The following is a 20,445-nucleotide window of genomic DNA, read 5'->3' as shown; positions in this document are numbered from 1 at the left end:
TGCTTTGGTGAATCACTCTGCTTTGTTTCAAGAAAGGATGTGAGTGGTAGGCAGAAACATCTAGTTCAAACGTAACCTGATGTTTTGTGTGTCCTTTAGGGAACAAACGTATCTGTGATGCACCCTGCAGAAATGTGAGATGAGTATGCAGGGTTCAAACTGAGCTCATGGGATCCAGGACAGCTGTCATTCATGTAAACCGCTGTCTCCGTGTGGGTCATGTGCCCCAATTGTGAAACTGATGGAGGCTTGAAAAAGTACTCCCTGCTATCATTACAGCCCAAGCCTAACCTGTGCTGGAACAGGCAGGTTGGCTGGCCTGTGCAGTATGCAGCCTAGGGCTGGGGCTGGCTGAGGCACAACTCAGGGAAAGGGGAATCACTTCCCCTTACCCTGTGTAGCATGGCAGCTGCCCCAATGGGGGATACTTGGAGCTGTGCTACCAAAATAGATGGCACTGGCCCAAGCAGGCTGGTATAAGGCCAGGCTGCTTTGGAGGGGCTGCTAGTATAAGGCCAACCTGCTCAGCCTAACTTTCTTTTCCACAGAGCTGATGCCCCTGTCATATGTATGTAGTCGTAGTCCGTACTCCCTCATATGCTATTATCTGTTACAGGCCCACAGACATCATGAAGTCCTGACCCATATTGTTACCAAAAAGGGCTGTTTTGTATAGGGGAATAATTACACTGCCCTTATTGGAAACTTCAGGACCATAGGCTGGATAACAAGACGGCGTAATGCAGAGAAATTCCCTTTTAGCTTAAGGAGGAGACTGAAAGAAAGATAACTTTTAATAAAAGATTATATTTTTATTACAAAAACACACAGGTAAACATAATGCACATGAAAAATGATGAGTCTTGGTCCTAGTACTTGCATCTAGTGTACCTAGCTTTATGGTGGTTGCATGTGAAAAGTATTTGGTGCATCCGAGGAAATTAGAAAGGGAACGGTTGTAGGGAAGGATTTTAGGGGTCCCTGGTCTGCCAAACCCAGTCGCTAACTAAAGATGGGGAGAGAAGGGGAGAAAAAAAAGGGGGGGGAAGAAAGGAAAAAGTCCCAGATGCGAGATAGTTACCTGACTTGTAGAGCAGTTGGATGGGGGGGGGGGAGTGCTGTGGAGGACCCTCTGACACGGAGGGAGAGCCAGAGAGAGAGAGCATGTGGGCAGAAGCCCTCTCTTAAAAGGGTTTTTTTTCCAGACCTGGAGCTGACCTGGATGAACTGGATGTGACCTAGAGCTGACCTGGATGTGCTTGCTTACTACACACAGTGGGGTACTTGGAATATGTAAAACATTGAAAGGATTATCAGCAAAATTCAATAGGGTCAAATGACTGTCTTCCTAGCTGGGGGAACTTACACAATACAGTAACCCAGGAAGGCAGTTCAAATTTGCATAGAGTGCTTAATCGGTGATTGAGTTAAAACAATACAATGAATAGGAGACACTCAAACAATGATTTACTATGCCAGGCTTCTTCCTAGAGAGGTGGAAGTTGTATCAGCTTGTGACTTGACCAGAGTTTTTGGAAACATGTGCTAGGAGAAGTGTGGCCTGCATAACCTTTTAGTAACATAACCAGATATAGAGAGAAAATTACAACTAAAAGGAAAAAGGGGATTTTCACGTAACAATATGAGACCAAGTAGGCTTTAATGTTGAAACCACTCCCATCTCCATCAGTTCAGGTAGAGAGACTGTTAGGGTGGTGCAGCAGCAAAGTTCTGTTTTTATCTTTTGAGCCCAACACACACTCAGCATTAGGAGAATGCACAACAGGGTATGTAGTGAGTAAGGTGGAGTCTCCCTCTTCACATATTTGCAAAGTGAATGCATTGTGAGTATATGTGAAGTGGTGGAGACTCTACTGCCTAAACATGAAGGGTCAGGCATCCAGTCTGTAGTTCCCCACAGAATTAAGCAAAACAAAACAAAACAACACACACACACACACACACACACACACACACTCAAAACCCCACAGAAAACAACTGTGGTGCTCCATTAAGTGGGCAGGACATGCACAAACATGGCATGCTAGCTCTTTAAATGTGCAAAATACTAGACATGATTCCAAAGAAGATTTTTTTTTTTAATGACTTAACCTTGCTGATTTTTGTTGAGTAAGAATTGCCCATACGAGTAGAGACAACATTCCAGTTCCCGTATATGAATAGTAACCAAATTTGGATATATGTAAGATGAATTTCCTTTACAACTGCATATATTTTTTAGGTTAAAAGGAAAGGATCTATTTCTGCTTAATAGCATCCAGAAAGGAAGAAAAAATGCCAGAGTATCACAGATGATCTTTCAGAGGAGCAGCTATAGTGATGCAGCCTTTCCACCAAAGCACAGGAATATAATTATGAGCACATCATCTCTGGTAAAACTGACACATGAAGAAGTCCTTATGTGCTATATTGGCAATCAACATGACAGTAGAGTCTGGATTTAACTGTGCGCTTCTTTCCCCCCATTTCCGTGTCTTCTTCCTATAATTTCTCAAGTTCATTTCCATTTATTCTGAAGCCTGCAGTACTTTTCTGGATCTATGCAGAAGTATTTAACATCTACGTGAAACCACTGAAAGAGATCGTGTGTGGTTTTGAGTGTCATCAATAAGCTGGAGGACTTCTGTACATAGCTTTTCTGCTACAGAATGCCACAGAGCTCCAGGAGAGTTTTGTCTCCTATGCTATTTCACTACTACATAGGAAAGTTTGTTTGGAGATTTGGACCGGTGTCATCAAAGCGCCCAAATCATCCAGCTTCATCTCTCCTTTTCATCTGAGTCAGGTGTAACCATGGAAATGCTATACAGGTGCCTGAAGGCTGGATGAAGGTTAATAAGCTAAGGCTCAATCCAGAAAAAAATGGAGGTAGTATTGGCAGCAACTTGTGCATAAGTGATATTCATGACACAAACCACCTTTTCGTAAGATTACACTAGTATACTAGCTGTGGCCCCTCATGACCACACGTGATACATTGTACCACATTATGCCACAAGAAATAGTCTTTCCAAAGCTATCCACAACTTTTAACATCCAGAATTAACTATTGCAAGGTCAACTTCTACCCTTAACTACTCAAGACTTCAGCTTGTTCACAATATGGCTTCAAGAGTATTGAGTGATGCTGCCACCCAAACCAACTTTTACCATCATCTAAGGATCTCCATTGCCTTCTAGTTCATTTCAAGGTTCAATTCAATGTGCTGTTTTTGAGACATAAAAACCTATAAAGGTTGAGAGACTTGTAGCCAAATCCTAACCAATTTTCCAGCGCTGACACAACTGCAGCTCAGTCTTGAGGTAAGGGAACAAACATTCCCGTTCCTTGAGGAGGCCTCCATGACTGCCCCTCCATCACAGAATAGAGTGCTTTCCCATTGGCATGGCTGCATCAGTAGTAGAATTAGGTTAGGATTAGGCTGTAAGATATCTGAAGAACCATCTGTTCCCAAAGGAACAGCAACAGAGTCCTAGCTAACTGCCCAATCTTATATGGGCCTTACTTTAGCATTCTGGTGGTATCATGTGCTTTACAGCGACTGCAAAATGCAACATGCTGCTTGGAGCAGCCAAGCTGCTGCCACAAGCTAAGAATGGCAGTAGCCTACCAATGGACTCTCTACATCCTCCAGCACAAGTAAATCAGTGCAGGGGTGGATGGGAAGGAAGTGGGGACAAAGAAGGGAGGAGAGGAATGGTGAGGAGATAGGGCAGAATGGGGGGGGACAAAGACTGGAAGGGGCAGTATCGGCAGCAGTGGTATCACCAATGTCCTATCCCTCTCCCATGCCTTGATGCCTTCTGAGTAGACTCATTCTGATTCCAGAGGCTTACCCCCAGGTAAGGAAACAAATGTTTCTTTACCCAGAGGATATCTCAAGGGCTCCCCCCTCCCCGCCCCCGGCAGGATGCAGCAATGCAGCTGCATTGGCAGGGAGGGAAAGAATAGAATTGGCTCTAAAATGTTTAACTTCAACAACTTACATTAAATTAAGACAATAAAATGTCAACCAATCACAACAGTTAACAAAAACCAATAGTGTAAACAGCAATAAAAGCAGTGATGTAGCCAGGATAACATGAATCTCCCATTAAAAGCTTATGAAAATAAAATAATCTTCACCAAGCACCAAAAACTAGTGAAGTAAGTAATCCTGTTTAGCTAAGACATCACTGCTAATTCCAAGTTTTCACTACTGATGTATCAAGCCGCAACCATTCATGTCTTTCGTCAGAGCAGGCTACTGTCTAATTCTACGGACCCATGAATACACTGCAGGAAGCAGGACCTCAAGGGCTTGCAAAACACACAGGAAGTAGGTAAGCTGGATGCAACACATTTTCCAATAATTAAAATCCTTTCCCCCTTCATCAGCTTGTCATGTCACTTCCCAAACGAATACGACTTCTTCAGGAATTTAGCTGTATTTCATCCGAAAAAGAATTGTCTCTTCATCGCATACTCACAAGCATGGCACAGACTTATTAGTCAGAGGCAGCAGAGAAGACATACAGTATTCTGGAATCCTGCCCACTACACAGCCTGAGTATCTCAGCCTCTGTTTACTTCCAGCTCTTTGCCAACACAAATGCTTTCATTTCTGAGCGTGCTTGCTGCTCAAATGACTATTGCCATCTAAAAATGTAATTTTGGTCTTCAGTTTGTCTCCGACATTCAGTGCTGTCTCCTGAGCTTGGCAATTAATTGCTAATCGTCAAAGCACCTGGTTTTTATCTTCAGAAAAGCCTTTTTATTTCCCCTTGTTTTAACTATTGATTAACATCAATCAAGCAAACTACTTTCTCATCAAACTGATAAAGGAGACAATGAGTGTCTGGAGAGGTTCTGCCAGGCCAGAATTCTATCGGTTTCTTTAGCTATGGGTTTATAGTCAGTAGCGTAGCTGGGGGGAACAGTAAGTACTGGTGCTGGCATGAGCCATGTAAATGGCCCCTCCCACTTGCCATCAGAGCCATTCTGGACAGCAGCTGTGGGCTTCAGTGGCACCAGCTGCTTAGTATTTTGACTATACAGGGGTAGACTGAATGTTCTCCACTATCCCCACCTGACAATGCAGGAATGGCATGGCAAATCAGATGGGGAGCACAATCACCTCTTCATGCAATGGGTGCCAATATTGCCACCAAACATAAGAGAACAACTTCTTGAAAGGGTGCCTCTGCCCAGCGCCAGGAATTGATGTCATAAAGAGGAGAGCTCATTGTTTTAGATTCTTGTTCAAGAAATGAGATCCAGAATGGTAAATGTTTGGGAGTTGGACTTAGATCTGGGTTCAAATCCCCCACTCAACCATGAAGCTTCCTGGGTGACCTCGGGCTAGACACTTTCTCTCTGCCTCACCTATCTGGTGTATGTTGAGAGGACAAAAGGGAGAGGAGCAACCATGTGCACCACCCTGAATTCCTTGGAGGAAAGGCAGTATAAAAATGTGAATAAATAAATAAATCTAAGTTGAATCCAAAAAAGCATTATATGAAACACTAAGATAAACTAACCAATAATGTCAGCCTAAACCATTTCTAAAGTTTCATTTTTCTCACATCATGCTAAAGCAGCCCCACTGGTGTCAACAGCACAACTCCACAGTAAAGCTACCATCCTATACACATTTACCTGGAAGTAAGCCACATCAAACATGATAAGACTTGCTTACTGAGTAGACATGCACTGTACTGTACTGCAAGAGTTCAGTCTAAGGCAGGGGTGTCCAAAGTTTTTGGCAGGAGGGCCACATCCTCTCTCTGACACTGTGTCAGGGGCCAGGGGAAAAAAAGAATTAATTTACATAAATTAATATATTAAAGATGAACTTATATGAATGAATGAAGGTCTTGCAATAGCTCAAGGCCTATAAAAGGTCTTGCACAAAGCAAGGCTGGCCTTTCCTTTACTGCCGCTACTGCATCACAGATGTGAAACAGCAAGCAGTGGAGGGAGCCCTTGTCCCATAGCTCACGCAAGAGGTCAAACAGTCACCTCACACTGAGAGCAGTTGCATTGGGCCAGTGAGGGCTCCAACAAATCTCCAAAGGGCTGCATTGAGAGGCCTCGAGGGTCACAAGTGGCCCCAGGGCCAGGGTTTGGGCACCCCTGGTCTAAGGGTTGGATCCCAAATCCCATTAAGTTCAGGACAATTGAGGATGCCACTCTGTGCTTCAAAGAACAAAAACAAAACCAGTCTGAGCAGCGTAGGATTTGGCAGATGCCCCATTCCATCGCGGGCTCTTTTGAACACCTCCATCATGATTACAGCATTAACAGCCCCACTGGCATCTTGCCAGTCCTCCTCTGGTTCGTGTTTCATAACTGTAGCCTAAGGAAAAACTGCACCTTAAAGAAACTACTCCCATTTAAATGGTTGAACAAAGAAAACAACCACAATTTTTTTTCCTATTCCCGCCCCCCATCCCCAAGAACATGTGGAAGAAATTTGAGTAAGACATAACAGCATTAAAAATGGGAAATGGCAAATTTGGTTTAGGGCATTTTTTTTGCAGGACAAATTTAATACAGGCTAGAGACAAGGAAAATAACTTCAATTTTGGAGCACGGCACTCCTTCAAAACTCTTTGAAAACTGTGTTTTGACTTCAGAACAAAACAAATAGCTTTGCTCTTTTCTATGTGGACTGGATTTCCTATTTTCTCTGTGTTTTTTTCCCTACCTTTCTCCTTCACCGGGTTCAGATTTTTACAGAAAATGGAAACATAAAGTGGATAAGAGATCCATTTGGACTTGTCACGTTGCACAAGAAGGATTTTGTTTCTAAAGAGCTTTTTTACTCCTCTGTTATAAAAAGTTCAGGGAAAAATGTTCTGCAAAAGCCAAAGAAATAAATAAAAAATCCAATAGGTTTTTATGAAAGAGAACAGTTAACATATATATCTTGTTAATTCCTGCAGATCATAAACTTACAGTGAAATCGGATATACATTAGTGGTGCCAGTAAGAGAGCAGAAACAAAAAGGAGCCAGGAATGACAGCACATAGGCTTAAAGCCCCCTTTTGGCATTCACACACATATGCTGATAAGAAATACCTGTTTGACTAGAGAAGGTAAGGGAAAGCAAGATAGCTCCCTTGGGAGGCCATAGGCATGTGTAGCCAACACAAGGTCTCTCAGAGCAAGGACTTAGCATAAGAACATAAGAACAGCCCCACTGGATCAGGCCATAGGCCCATCTAGTCCAGCTTCCTGTATCTCACAGCGGCCCACCAAATGCCCCAAGGAACACACCAGATAACAAGAGACCTGCATCCTGGTGCCCTCCCTTGCATTTGGCATTCTGACATAACCCATTCTGTCATGCCAACCCAATCCTGTCTGGGCATTCTGACATAACCCATTTCTAAAATCAGGAGGATGCGCATACACATCATGCTTGTACCCCATAATGGATTTTTCCTCCATCCACTAGCATCCACGAATAGGCCTATCCATTTGGCAAGGTAATGTCAGGGCGTTGTGGTGGTAGCGGATTCGGTATGGGCTTCCCCTCAAGTTTGCTGCTTCCACCACCTCCCTCGGATACCTCCCTGCTTCCACCACCTCCCACAATGATCCACTTTGCAACCCCTAAAAGTGAGTGAGAAACGGATGGCCTGCCTCCATACTTTGTTCAAGCTAGGGTTTCTTTAAACATGGAAGTGCAGGACATCCAGCGACATACCCCCAGAGCACAGAGCCTGCATATAGAATGTTGACACAGCAAAAAAAAAAAAAAAAAAAAAATGCAGTGGCAATGCACAGGCAGCCACAGAGCCAAACATAAGGCATGCGCTGTTTGGGACAGGCTTGGAGAGGCCATAAACGGGCACTCCTGAGGGACTAGCAGGTGAGCCAATCAGAGGGAGCACTGCACAGGCAATCTGGTTTACACCAAACACAGGGTTGCCTTTCATCAGTCCACACTCTGGCTGGGGCATACTATGTGTCTTTGCTCACCTGCCAACAACACCTGCTGATGATCACCCTCAAGTGTGACTCTTCTCCACCCTCCTCTTCCCAACAGACTACAGCATTCGTCATGACAGCATGCTTGTTGTCCCAAAGACCTGCCCCCCCCAACCCCTACTGGAGCTCACAAAGTCAGGATGGGGATGATGCAGACCCTTAGCACAAGCATCAGAGAGCACCTTCCCTCCTGGTGTAGGGGGAAAAAAGCCTTTATTGACTCACATTAGGGATGGAGCTGCATTTGAAAGAAAATCACACAAGATGGGTTGCCAGTCACATTATCCAGGCAGAACGGTTGTGCCTCTTGCAAATTATAGCATAGCAGTAGAGTAGGAAGTACCAATAAGGTCTGGCTGCACCCCTGACCTCACTGCATGACATGGAGTTTACAAAGGTCCAGGGGCCTATCTGGAACAAGTAGGTCAGCAACCCCACAAAGGAAGAGACAGCTGGGATCATACCAGTCACTGTTGCCAGGCATGCTGTGGGCTTCCCTTGTGGCCTGCGCAGCTGGGCATGTGTAGGATCTTGTGCCATCTGTTGGAAAGGTGCCCGTGGGGAGAGCAAAGCAAAAACAGAGAGCAGCAAGAAACACTTGTGTTCAGTGGGGATTACTTTCAGGTACCTGTGTATAGGATTGCAGCCCCAAGGTGCAATCCTATGCACACTTTCCTGGGGGTAAGCCCCATTGACTAGAATGAGATTTACTTCTGAGTAGACATGCATAGGATGGGGCTGCCAGTTAGCTTCATGGCTGAGAAGGGATTAAAGGCCCAATCTTATCCAACTTTCCAGCTCCAGTGTCACACAATGCAGCTCTGTGGTAAGGGAACACATGTTCCCATACCTTGTGGAGGCCCCAGTGATAACCTCCCTCCACAGGATGCAGCGCACATCCCACTAGCACAATTGCACCAGCACTGGAAAATTGAATAGGATTGGGTCCTAAGATTGCAATCCTATCAACACTTACCTGGAAGTCAGTTTCATTGATTATAATGGGGTTTACTTCTGAGTAGATATGCTTAGGAGCAGGCTTTCTTGCTGCAATTCTAAGCACAGTTTCTTGAGAGTAAGTCCCATTAGATTTAATGGAACTTACTTCTGAGTAGACATGCCTAGGATTGGGCTGTAAACCTTGCGCAAAGGCCAGCTTTCTGACCACAGCACAGCTGGGGCTGCGATCCTATGCACACTTTCCTGGGAGTAAAGCTCACTGAATGCAGTGGGACTTAGGACATAAGTCTATCCAACTTTCCAGTGCGGATGCAGCCATGCCAGGGTGTGCTGCACCCTGCAGTGGGAGAGTAGTCATGGAGGACTCCTCAAGGCAAGAGAACATTTGTTTTCCCTTACCTTGTGAGTGCATTGCAGCTGCACTAGTGCTGGAAAGCTGGATAGGATTGGGACCTTAGTTCTGAGTCAACCTGTTTAGGATGACTGTATGCTGAGCCTCTGCCCCCAAATTCTTTGCTGGCTTTGCTTCCAGAGGCTGTCTTTTGTTAGGGGTTCCCTCCCTCCCAATCAGGGCCTCTGAGAGAAATTTTATCAGGGGTACAAGGTTTCTTTTGGGCCCCTTCCCCAAGGGGGAGGGGGCAATGGAGGCAGGCAGGGGGAGGCTGCTGACAGCCAGAATAGTCTTTGGAGCCCAGGTGTATCAGGTTTCTTGATGCAGAGTGGAGGTCTACCTGACCATGTGGCACTGGCATTTAAATAAAGTAGTATGGAAAACCGGGCACACTCCCAAGTCTCTCTAAAATCTTTGAAATATACAAAATCCATTGCAGAAAATTAGCATCATTGTGTTTAGGCTCACACTAAGATGGAAAGTGTCTGGTGTGTACCAAAATGTACTTCTGAAGCAGCTGTAGCCCTGCAAAGGCATCCCTGAGTTTCTGCCCACTCCTGCATGGTTACTGGATCCACAATCCACTATGTAAGTAATAAGTAGCAGGCCATTTTCCTCCATGATTTGACACTGTGTTAAGGAGGGTCATGGAAGCATTCCTGGGCCTGGTGTGTGTGGCTTGCAGTAGCAGTTAACACTGCATGCACATGGTTGTGCCCTGAGCATCATGCACAGGCAGTGAATTCAGGTGAGAAAGGAAAATGTCAGATGCCAGGAACTTTCTGGGCCCCCTCCTTTGACTCCAGGGTCCCCTTTCCGACCCTGGGAACAAATTACCCCCTTTAGGCCCTGCCCCCAATCATGCCCCCAAACCAGAGATCACACCTGGACCCAGCTAACAGCCCCATCCTATGCATGTCTACTCAGAAGTAAGTCCCATTAGAGTCAGTGGGGCTGACTCCCAGGAAAGGATCGGGCTGAAAGTCTCTCCTCCAAGTGGGTTCTCCTGTTTCCACTTGGAGCCTCCAAAAATGCAGAGCGCCCACGTTGCCATGGCTGGAAAATATGTTATTTGCTTTCAACAGAAAGCTGCCTCGCTGAGACATCCCCAGCCGGAGCCAGCGGAGGTGGACAGGAGAGAACAAGGGCGCAGGAGCGACGCTGAGATCACCATTTATTTCGGGGGCTGCCAGCCCTAAGAATAGCCTCCCCGACACACTCGCTTCCTCTGGCTCTCCGTGACTCGGCTGCCCCGCCGCCCTTTAAAAGGGAAAGACGGGGGCGGCTGACTCACAGCGGGACACCCAGATGTGCCGCGCGCCCTGCGCAGCTGGAAGGCGGCGCGCCTCGCTCCGATCGCGCCCTCCCCTCCGGGTGGAGCGCGAAGACAAGAACCTGAGCGGGAAGGCTCGCTCCCGATTGGCGGAAAGTTTGAGCGCCGCCTCTGATTGGCTGGCGAACTTTGAGAGGGAGTTGTGGGCTGCTGTTAAAGGGACGTCGTTCGGGGCGGCTGCGGGAGAAGCGCTCAGGGGAGCATCTTGTGTGAGGGGCTGTGCTTCCTGCCACTCGCAGCGAGGGACCTGCGGCTGTCGGTGGGGCAGGCACGCCTGGGGAATGGATCTGAGTCCAGGCATTCAGAAGGTGAGTGGCTGGCTGGCTCCCTTGTTCTCTGCTCCCAATCCTAGCCACACTTACCTGGGAGTAAGCCCCACTGACTATAATAGGACTTACTTCTGAGGAGACATGCATATGCTTGGGCTGCGAGTCTGCAAGCAGCACTAGCCAGGCTCGTTTGGTCGGTCTGTGGAACTCCTTGCCACAGGATGTGGTGCTGGCGTCTAGCCTAGATGCCTTTAAAAGGGGATTGGACAAGTTTCTGGAGGAAAAATCCATTATGGGGTACAAGCCATGATGTGTATGCACAACCTCCTGATTTTAGAAAGGGGCTATGTCAGAATGCCAGATGCAGGGGAGGGCACCAGGATGAGGTCTCTTGTTATCTGGTGTGCTCCCTGGGGCATTTGGTGGGCCGCTGTGAGATACAGGAGGTTGGACTAGAAGGGCCTATGGCCTGATCCAGTGGGGCTGTTCTTATGTTTGTTTCAGTTTCTGTCTCCCCAGATGGGTTCTTTCCAGCTGATTGCAGCCATGGAGACTCTTCAGGTGGTCTCTGACCTCCTAATTGACAACATCAAGTGTATAACTTGACAGTGCCTTCACTTGCCTTTGGCAAGCTGCACTGCTGCTACATGGGCTCTTTCACTGACCTGGGTCTTGTTGAAGGGAATTCAGTGGATGGTTTTGCTGAGTTCCCCCCCTCCCCCTTAACTCTAGACTGGTGTTTCCCAAACTTTGTAGCACTGGGACCCACTTTGTAAAACAACACTCTATCAGGACCCACCAAGCTTTACAAGACTTTAAACAAATCCAGAAACTTATTTTTATTTACGAAAAAATGATCAATTTCTGTTAATGAGGCAACTCTTTCCCATTTCTCCCCAGAAAATTAAAAAAAATCTTATTCCTTACCACAGCTACTGTGCTGTGGCATACTGTGGTAGTATGTGGTGGCATACTGTGGTGTGCTGTGACTAGTCTGCAGGTGTGCCACTGGAATTTGGGGGAGGGCCATTTATTAGTAAGGCCACTAGGGGATGTTGGGGCCCCCCCCACCAACAGCCTTATGTGCCTTGTCAATTATCAAAAACCTGATGGTGTGCCTTGACAATTGTGTGCCATGAGATGAAAAAGGTTGAAAATCGCTGCTTTACAGGGTGCCATCAACTAAGACACATTTATCTCTCTCTAGATTTACATATGCTTGCAAACTGCTGGAGCTGGGCTCTTTGTAAGGCAATTAGCTCCTGCAGTTTGCAAGATAATTGTTGGTTGCTCTGCAAAGAACTTCGCTCCTGCAGTTTACAAAATGGCTGCTGAGCTCTTTTGCAGGGCAATTAGCAGCTATCTTGCAACTCTAGGAGCTGAGCCATTTGCAGAGTAACTAGCAGATATCTGATTTTTGAATAACATCAGGCTTGGTGTAATTAGTTATGCGATCTTGCCATCACTTGTATTTACATGGAAGCTCTGCTCAGCACTTTGTGACCCACCCAAAATCAGTTTGTGATCCACAGTTTGGGAAACACTGCTCTAGACTCTTCTAGCCTCTGCCTAGGTTGCTTTGTGTGGTAGCCGCAGTGTAAGCATCAGGCTGCTAATCTCTCTCTGGTTGTTGTAGACCAGCCATTTTCAACCACTGTGCTGTGGCACACTGGTGTGCCATGAGTGGTCCACAGGTGTGCCACAGGAATTTGGGGGAAGGTCATTTATTAATAGTGCCAATGGGAGATGTGAGAACCCACTGGCAGCATGGTGTGCCTTGTCAATTGTCAAAAACCTGGTGCTGTGCCTTGACCATTTTAGTGCCTTGTCAGTGTGCCATGAGATGAAAAAGGTTGAAAATCACTGTTGTAGACTGTGCTAGTCTGGAACCAGGTGTGTGCACTCTCTATGTATGCACAGTGAACTCAGTGTTACACTAAAGTTGTTCCACTGCTTTGTATGCACATCTGTGGATTTCACAAAGCCAATGGAAAAGTAGCTGCAAATTCATGGCTGTGATTATATTCCTTTTCATATAGTAAAACTTTAAGAAAATATTCCTTGCAAGCCTGTGAGCCAATATCTTGCTTGTAGGAGTGTTGAATAATGGAGTTGATCAATTTGTTGCTGACATGTGATTAGAGATTGAAGGCTTTGCTGGGGTAGCTATCATGTTAGAGGGGAGTCAGTCTCTGATAAGAATATATCCTTATTTCTGGGTGCATTTTACAAAGACTTCTTCTGGAAAACTCTGTGTACACAAGTCTTGTCCATACAATGGCTTTGTATACAAACTCTTGTTTTAATGCAGGCTTCTTGCCATCAGTCCATGTGTTGTGCTAAATGGGGGTCATTTCCAATGATTAGATTTTTTTTTAAGGCATTGCTTGGAGGAAGACTATAGCACTCAAGTTGCACCTCTTGATACCAAAAGGATCAAGCATTGTCTGCGCCAGAATCTATCTGGCCACTTATTGGTTAGCCTCCATATGAACCCATTTTTGCCCAGCCCACAGATGTATACATTTGGTCCCTGATGCATATATGTAACATTGGGCAGAAATGGCTTAAAAACAACCTGTTCCTTAGAAATAAAGTTGTCTGTGCTGCTTAGCTTGCTTTAACTCCTGAGATGGTATGAATTCCCTACTTTTTAAAAAATGGTGCAACATATCTTCAGTTTTACAGTTGGAGAATTCTGGTTTAGGAGATGAGCTAACTCTTGTATCCATAGCTGACCTGTGTGTGTGTTTGAGTTTTGTTTTGCTAAATCTAAATCCTCAAGGTCATAGCCCATTTGACTCATTCTACCAAGATGAGGGGTTTATTTTCACAACAATAGTTTCTGGACCAACAAAAGATAAATGTGGTAATAACTTTTTCTGAAGTACAAGGCTTGAATATTGCTTTTCTTTCCAGGCTCTTTGCTTTGGATGATAACTTTTATTGCAATTGAGACTCTATTGCTGTCTAAAGAAAAACTTAGCCACTTTTTTGTGCTTTAACAGAATGTACAGTAATTATGGATAGCCAAAAATTAAAGTCCACATGTAACACTTAAATAATGGGGAGGGGGGGAGAGTATGGAATCAAGTGCAGGGAAAAAGTCAGCCCTTTTCAAACCAGGCAGGCAGAGACCTAATTCATGTCTGTCAACATGCCTACCCTGTAGGTTATTCAATTTTTTTACCCCACCTTTCTTCCCAAAGGGCACTCAAGAAGGCTCACAACCAATTAAAATACATATATAAATTACTCATTAAAAGCCAGCAGTATAAGAAACTGCCAATCATAAAACATTAAATTACTAAAAAGCATGACCCTTGGCCATCATACCCTAGTGACTTTCAATCTTTTTCATCTTGTGGCACACTGACAAGGTACTAAAATTGTCAAGGCACACCATTAGTCATTTGACAACTAACAAGGCACACCATGCTGTTGGTGGGGGCCCCATCCCCTAATGGTCCTACTAATGACCCTCCCCCAAACTCCTGTGGCACACCTGCAGACCATTCAGCACACCAGTATGCCACGACACAGTGGTTGAAAAAGGCTACTCTAGATCATTGACTTTCAACCGTTTTATCTCGTGGCACACTGACAAGGTGCTAAAATTGTCAAGGCACACCATCAATTTTTTGGCAATTGACAAGGCACACCCATTGACAGCAGGGGCTCGCATCTCCCAGTGACCTACTAACAAATAATAATTAACGGTATTTATATACTGCTTTTCAACAAAAAGTTCATAAAGCGGTTTGCTGAGAAAATCAAGTAATTAAGTTGCTCCCCATCCGAAGAGGGCTCACAATCTAAAAAGATGTAAAAGAACCCCAGCAGACAGCCCCTAGAAAAGACACTTCTTGGGTGAGGAGGGCCAGTTATTCTCCCCCTGCTAATGAAAGAAGAGCACACATCTGAAAAAGTGCCTCTTACTTAGCAGGGGTAGCCAGCTGACCCTCCCACAAACTCTCATGACACACCTGATAATCATCCACAGCTCAGCAGTGTGCCATGGCATAGTGGTTAAAAATGGCTGCCCTAGATCCTACGGGGTACCTAAGGTGTTTTGGAATAAAAATGCCTTTACAAAAAATGTTTTTCAGGTGGGGAAAAACAATATAGCCAGAAAACTAATAATGAGGGAGCTGTTCTCGACTCAAAGAGGAGGGAATTCCATAGTGCAGTCACCATCACCAAGAAGGCCCTGCATTTATTCAGCCAATGGCAGGAGTTTGGTATGATTTGGTTTGTACTGTACTGATCCAGCTTATTTATTACATTTTCCCTGAGCTGACCAAGGGAAATTAGTTTTAAGCAGGATAGCATTTCTTTCTTCATTATGTTTATTCCCAAATCATGCAATTTTCATGAGGCCTTCAGGAAAGACCCTAGCTTTTCCTACCACCAGTAATCTAACCTCCTTGCAGCAAATGGTTGAGTACATCTCGCAACTATGGTAAGATCACTTAGTTTGGGCTTGCCAAACAGGGTTAAATTTCCAAAGGGTGGAGAGATTTTTGGTGATAGTTCACTCAGATGTGTCTTCCCTTTGTGATTGTTGGGTTCTTGTTTAAGGATTTAGGTTGGCCATTTTCCACCACTGGGCCGTGGCACACTGGTGTGTCACGAATGGTCTGCAGGTGTGCTGTGGGAGTTTGAAGGAGAGTCGTTTATTAGTAGGGCCATTGGGGGGTGTGAGCCTCCCACCAACAGCATGATGCGCCTTGTCAGTTGTCAAACTGATGGTGTGCCCTTTGACCATTTTCGTACCTTGTCAGTGTGCCATGAAGTGAAAAAGGTTAAACATCACTGCTTTAGGTGATCATATTGAGCCTTTGGACTTGAGTGGCTTAATATGAACTAAATACACATAGAAGGAAGAACAAAGAAAGATGTTTTGAATCAATAATTCAAAGTACCCATAAAAATACAGATATAGGAAATATTTAACAGCTCTGAAATTTAGACATGTATCAATCTCATGTTGCAGATTTGCATTGATGGGCTGAGATTGTGGCTTAAGGCCACCCAGGGAACTTGGTACTAACCTTGTGCTGGAATGTGGAACTTCTAGTACAACTATCAAGCTCTTGACTACAGTATTTCTCTACATCCATTACATTTGAAAAAAAATTAATTTTTGGTCATTCTTGCCACCCTTTTGCCTCTTGCTTCAAATGTACTGTTCCTGCCTTGAGAAATGCTCACTTTAGCCCTCTAACCTTTCTATTTATTTAATATCCCTGATTCTCTTTATATTTCCACCAGACTTGTCCAGGGAGTTTTGCATTGCTGCTTTCAGTTTGATCTCTGGTCTTTCTACTCTAGCAAGCAGCTTTTCAAAAAATCACCAATGACTTCTGGCTGCTGCATCAAACAGCCTCTGCTCTGCTTTCAGCAACTTTTGACACAGTTGATCATCTCTCCTCTTGTAAATTCTCTCTTTAGGTTTCAGGGACTTCGTCTTCTGCTGGTTCTCTTCTCCTCTTTGTGACTGATCTTATACAGCCTGTCTTTACTTGTTCTTCCTCTGCTGCTTTCTTTTGGTGTACCCTGGGACACAGCTGTTCCCATGGCTTTATGCATCATTTAAAGAGGAGTTTAAGCAGCTTATAGCTCTCTGCTCCTGTCTGTACCTCTTGTCATCCAATTCTGCATACAATACTTGACTCTAAACTTTTTTAAAATACAGATGTATTTTTCAGCTTAAACTCGGGGACCTGTTCTTTCATTAGAGTAGTGTGGTTGCTCTATGGCTCCTCTCTACACTGCTTAAAAATCTGTGTAGCTGGGAAACCACATGGGATTGATCCATGACCTCTCCATGCCAGAACTACATGTGTGCATCCCATCCATGGAAAGTTATTCCATGCCCTGGCCTACAGTAATAAAGTGGGCTCTTAGTATGTAAAAAATAAGACTCCCTTTTTTTCCTTCTACTGATGTCCCTGTTGTAAGCCTTCCCATTGTGTTCCACCACATTTAAGTCAAGAATTGGATGTAAAAATTCCCCATACTTAGTCCTTTACCATTATAGCTCTGCTTGCATTTCTTGTTCCTTTGCGTTCCGAAAGAATCATCCTTTGTTTAGATTTTGCCTTTGCTGGGCCTCCATGCACTTTCTCCTCCCCACACCTTCCAAGCTTTTGAAGGGATTTTGGTATTATTGCCATACTGCCAATTTGGTTGTCATGAATTCCCTCCACCAGTCATCAGAGGAGGGGCAGTGGACACTGAGGGGGAGACCTAAGACCTCCTCATCTTCCTCTTGGCGCTCAGCTTTGTGGCCACTGCTGCCTCTGATGGCTGATGGTGGGAGTGGAGGCAGCACTGGATGCTAAGGGAGAGAAGTAGGCTCCCCTAACCCTGCCTTAGAGGTTAGCTCTCTACTTGTCTTTCTCCTTTGGCATTTAGCATTGCTGCCACCACTTCCTCTAATGGCCATGGGACAAATGCTGGGTTTGCAGTGTCCTCTCCATTGCCCAGTACAGGAAGTAGCGGCAGCAGCTGTAATGCTGGATGTTAAGGGAGAGGTAAGTTAATCCTTGGCTGTAGTGTGTGAAAGAAGCTGATCAGCATTCCATGGGGGCAGGATGCTGCATGGGAGGTGGTGTATAGTGGCTAAACATGGCTCCCAGTCACCTGATTCAGCCACATGTTGCTTGCCAAATCCAGATGCTAATTGTTTCCATAATAATGCATATGTTGTGGGACAGCCTCTGGCCAGAAGACTTGGTATCTGTTTAAATGTGCGCATGGTGTTTATTCATATTCGCATTTGGTTGATGAACCTGAAATAAGTTCCCAAAGGACAAAATGCCTTTTTTTTTTTTTTACACAGGGACATTAGGTATGCAACAGAGAGCTTAGAGGTCCTTGGCTGGCTAATGTGCCCCTCCCAGCATTCTCCTGCAATTGGATAAATACCAAGATGCTTAATTGTTTCAGTAATCTTAGAAATGTATACTTAGGAGATATGCATGAAAAAACTTGAGCTTCTGTTAAATTAATATTTTAATGAATTTATACCACGTGTCTCTATAAAATGTCAGTCTGCTTATAAAACATCAAAGTCAAAAGTCTGGGTGGGGGAAAAATAGTTATCCAGTGTTGAAAACACATACTCATGGTGCCAGGTGTGCAGAGGGAGATTGTTCTTCAGCTGGGATGTTGCTGTAAGAGAGGCCCATTTTATCTAGTGCCTGTCTGAAATGCTCAGTAAGCAGGGAGTAAGTAAGTAAGCTGAGGAGGGGCTTCTCTTCTCAGAACACCTCCTAATCTTCATGGGAAAACTAACTACTGTGTATAGTAATGCAGTGTGTGGAGGAAGGCTTCTCTGGGAGATCTTGAATGTTGTGGAAGGAAAGTTGGGAAGTTGACTTGAAGTTTTCATGGACGAAACCGAAAAAATAATGTTCTTCTACAGCATTCTGCATTGCATATTTTCCTTGGTTCAATTGTCCAAAGGGCTTCTAGTACAGTTTAATGACATTCATAAAGCAATAAAAATAGTTTGCATGTTCCTCTTTAAGGTGCCAAGATGAAGACTGTAGTATAAGGAGTCAAACAGGACCTGGCTGCATTCTTGATTAAAACCAGGGTAGCTAGGTTGCAGTCAATGGGATCAAAGTCTGAATAGGCTGGTTCAACTGTGAATTGAGCTGTAATCTGCTTCTGTTAAGCATGATACCTTGCCACCCTTCAGGTCACACCTTGGTTTGCTTTTTTTTTCACTAAGGTTTGCTGTGAAGTCTCTGTCCCTGCACTGGTAACATGACACGTCGGTTCCATAGCTGCACAAGTAATTTGAAAAGTTGGGCATAAAGCCAATAGTGGAAAGCTGAGAGTTGGGGCTTGTCATCATGGGCTTGTGTGTGTTTTCCCAAATCCAGAATGTAGGTTCATTGACTTAGGTACTTTTCCTTATGTTGACTTAGGTACTTTTCCCTTTCATAACAGCATGGGGGGAGGTGTAAGAACTACCACAATTGAGCTGGTGTTCAGTCTGGTGTGCATCCCTTGCTAAACTATGTACTCTGTTATAAACAGCTGAGTTTTTAAATGTGGCTAGTCTGGTAAGGAAGGAACAGCCATAAAAATGTGAACAAAAACAATGGAGTGGGAATGCTGTAGACAAGAGAACAGCAGAGGAGGCTTTTGGCAGCAGGGAAGCAGCGTTTAAGTATAGTATTGTCTAGCTTGGTGCTGTCCAGCCAAGACAGTTTTAATTTTTAAATGCCTATGTCACAGTCCCTTACTTGCAATGTCTCTGGGAAGTTTTAGTTAGAAACTGGCTTATTTTTCATTTGAGCTTATGAAGTCTTTTGATGACTTCAAACTCATCCCAGTTGAAGAATGATCTCCCACTGTCACAAAATCAGAATGTCATCAAACTTTCTCCAGCTTGGTGTTGGTGCTGAACAATGCCTAGGAGTGTGTCATTCCTGTAACTGGGTCGTGGAGATATGTTGTTGAGGACTAGACTACTCAGGTGAGAAGAAATGTGTTCAAGCACTTAATATGTGCCCCCTTCATGTTCTTCCAGCATTGAGGGACTTAAGTTGCTTGACCAACCTGTCAAACTTGATGGTGGTGGTATAGCTTATGGACTTGATATGACCTATAGGGAACCCATCTCTTCCACTAGAATCCTGTCTGGCAGGACTGTGGTTCTGAATGCAGTAGGCTCTAGAGCAAGGGTGTCCAAACTTTTTGGCAGAAGGGCTACATCATCTCTCTGACACTGTGTCGGGGGCCGGGAAAAAAAGAATTTACATTTCAAATTTGAATAAATTTACATAAATGAATGTATTAGAGGTGGAACTTATATGAATGAATGAAGGTCTTTCAATAGCTCAAGGCCTATAAAAGGCCTTGCACAAAGCAAGGCCAGCCTTTTCTTTGCTACTGCTGCTGCATCACAGATGTGAAACAGCAAACTGTGGAGGGAGGCCTTGGCCTGCCGCTCTTGCAAGAGGTCAAACAGTTAGCCGTCATGCTGAGAGCAGTTGCATCAGGCCAGCACAGGCTCCAGCAAGTTTCCAGAGGGCCAGAGGCTCATTGGAGACTGCAGGCTCCCTGAGGGCTGGATTGGGAGTCCTCTAGGGCTGCAAGTGGCCCCAGGGCCAGGGTTTGGGCACCCCTGTTCTAGAGCAGTGGTTCTCACACATTTAGCACTGGGACCCACTTTTTAAAATGAGAATCTGTCAGGACCCACCGGAAGCGATGTCATGACCAGAAGTGACAACATCAAGCAAGAACATTTAACAATCCCAGGCTGCAATCCTAGCCACACTTACTCAGGAGTAAGTTCTATTTACTATCATTGTTAAAAGAATATATATAGTAGCTTGTTAAAATTGCAGGTCTGTAACATTTCCCCAAATGCAGTCACAACCCATGGTAGCATCAAGTCTAATATATTAAAAATAAAATATTGAAATGAATGGGGACCCACCAGTTTGAGGAACATTGCTCTAGATCAGA

At 44.8% G+C, this 20,445-nt stretch overlaps 1 protein-coding gene across 1 annotated transcript in view; it reads left to right on the top strand.

Moving 5' to 3' along the window:
- Positions 1-10,684: 10,684 nt before the first annotated feature.
- Positions 10,685-20,445, top strand: part of LMCD1 (LIM and cysteine rich domains 1) — a 72,243-nt gene continuing 62,482 nt past the window's right edge. Inside the window, exon 1 of the mRNA XM_066615960.1 lies at positions 10,685-10,992. Within this exon, the coding sequence (XP_066472057.1) occupies positions 10,966-10,992 (27 nt within the window). The 5' untranslated portion in view covers positions 10,685-10,965. The remainder of the gene's footprint in view (positions 10,993-20,445) is intronic.

The sequence above is a fragment of the Tiliqua scincoides genome, chromosome 2 (assembly GCF_035046505.1).
Source record: "Tiliqua scincoides isolate rTilSci1 chromosome 2, rTilSci1.hap2, whole genome shotgun sequence".
NCBI classification, from domain to species: Eukaryota; Metazoa; Chordata; class Lepidosauria; order Squamata; family Scincidae; genus Tiliqua; species Tiliqua scincoides.
The sequence above is the reverse complement of the archived record's forward strand: the minus strand, read 5'-3'. Positions and strand labels throughout refer to the sequence as shown.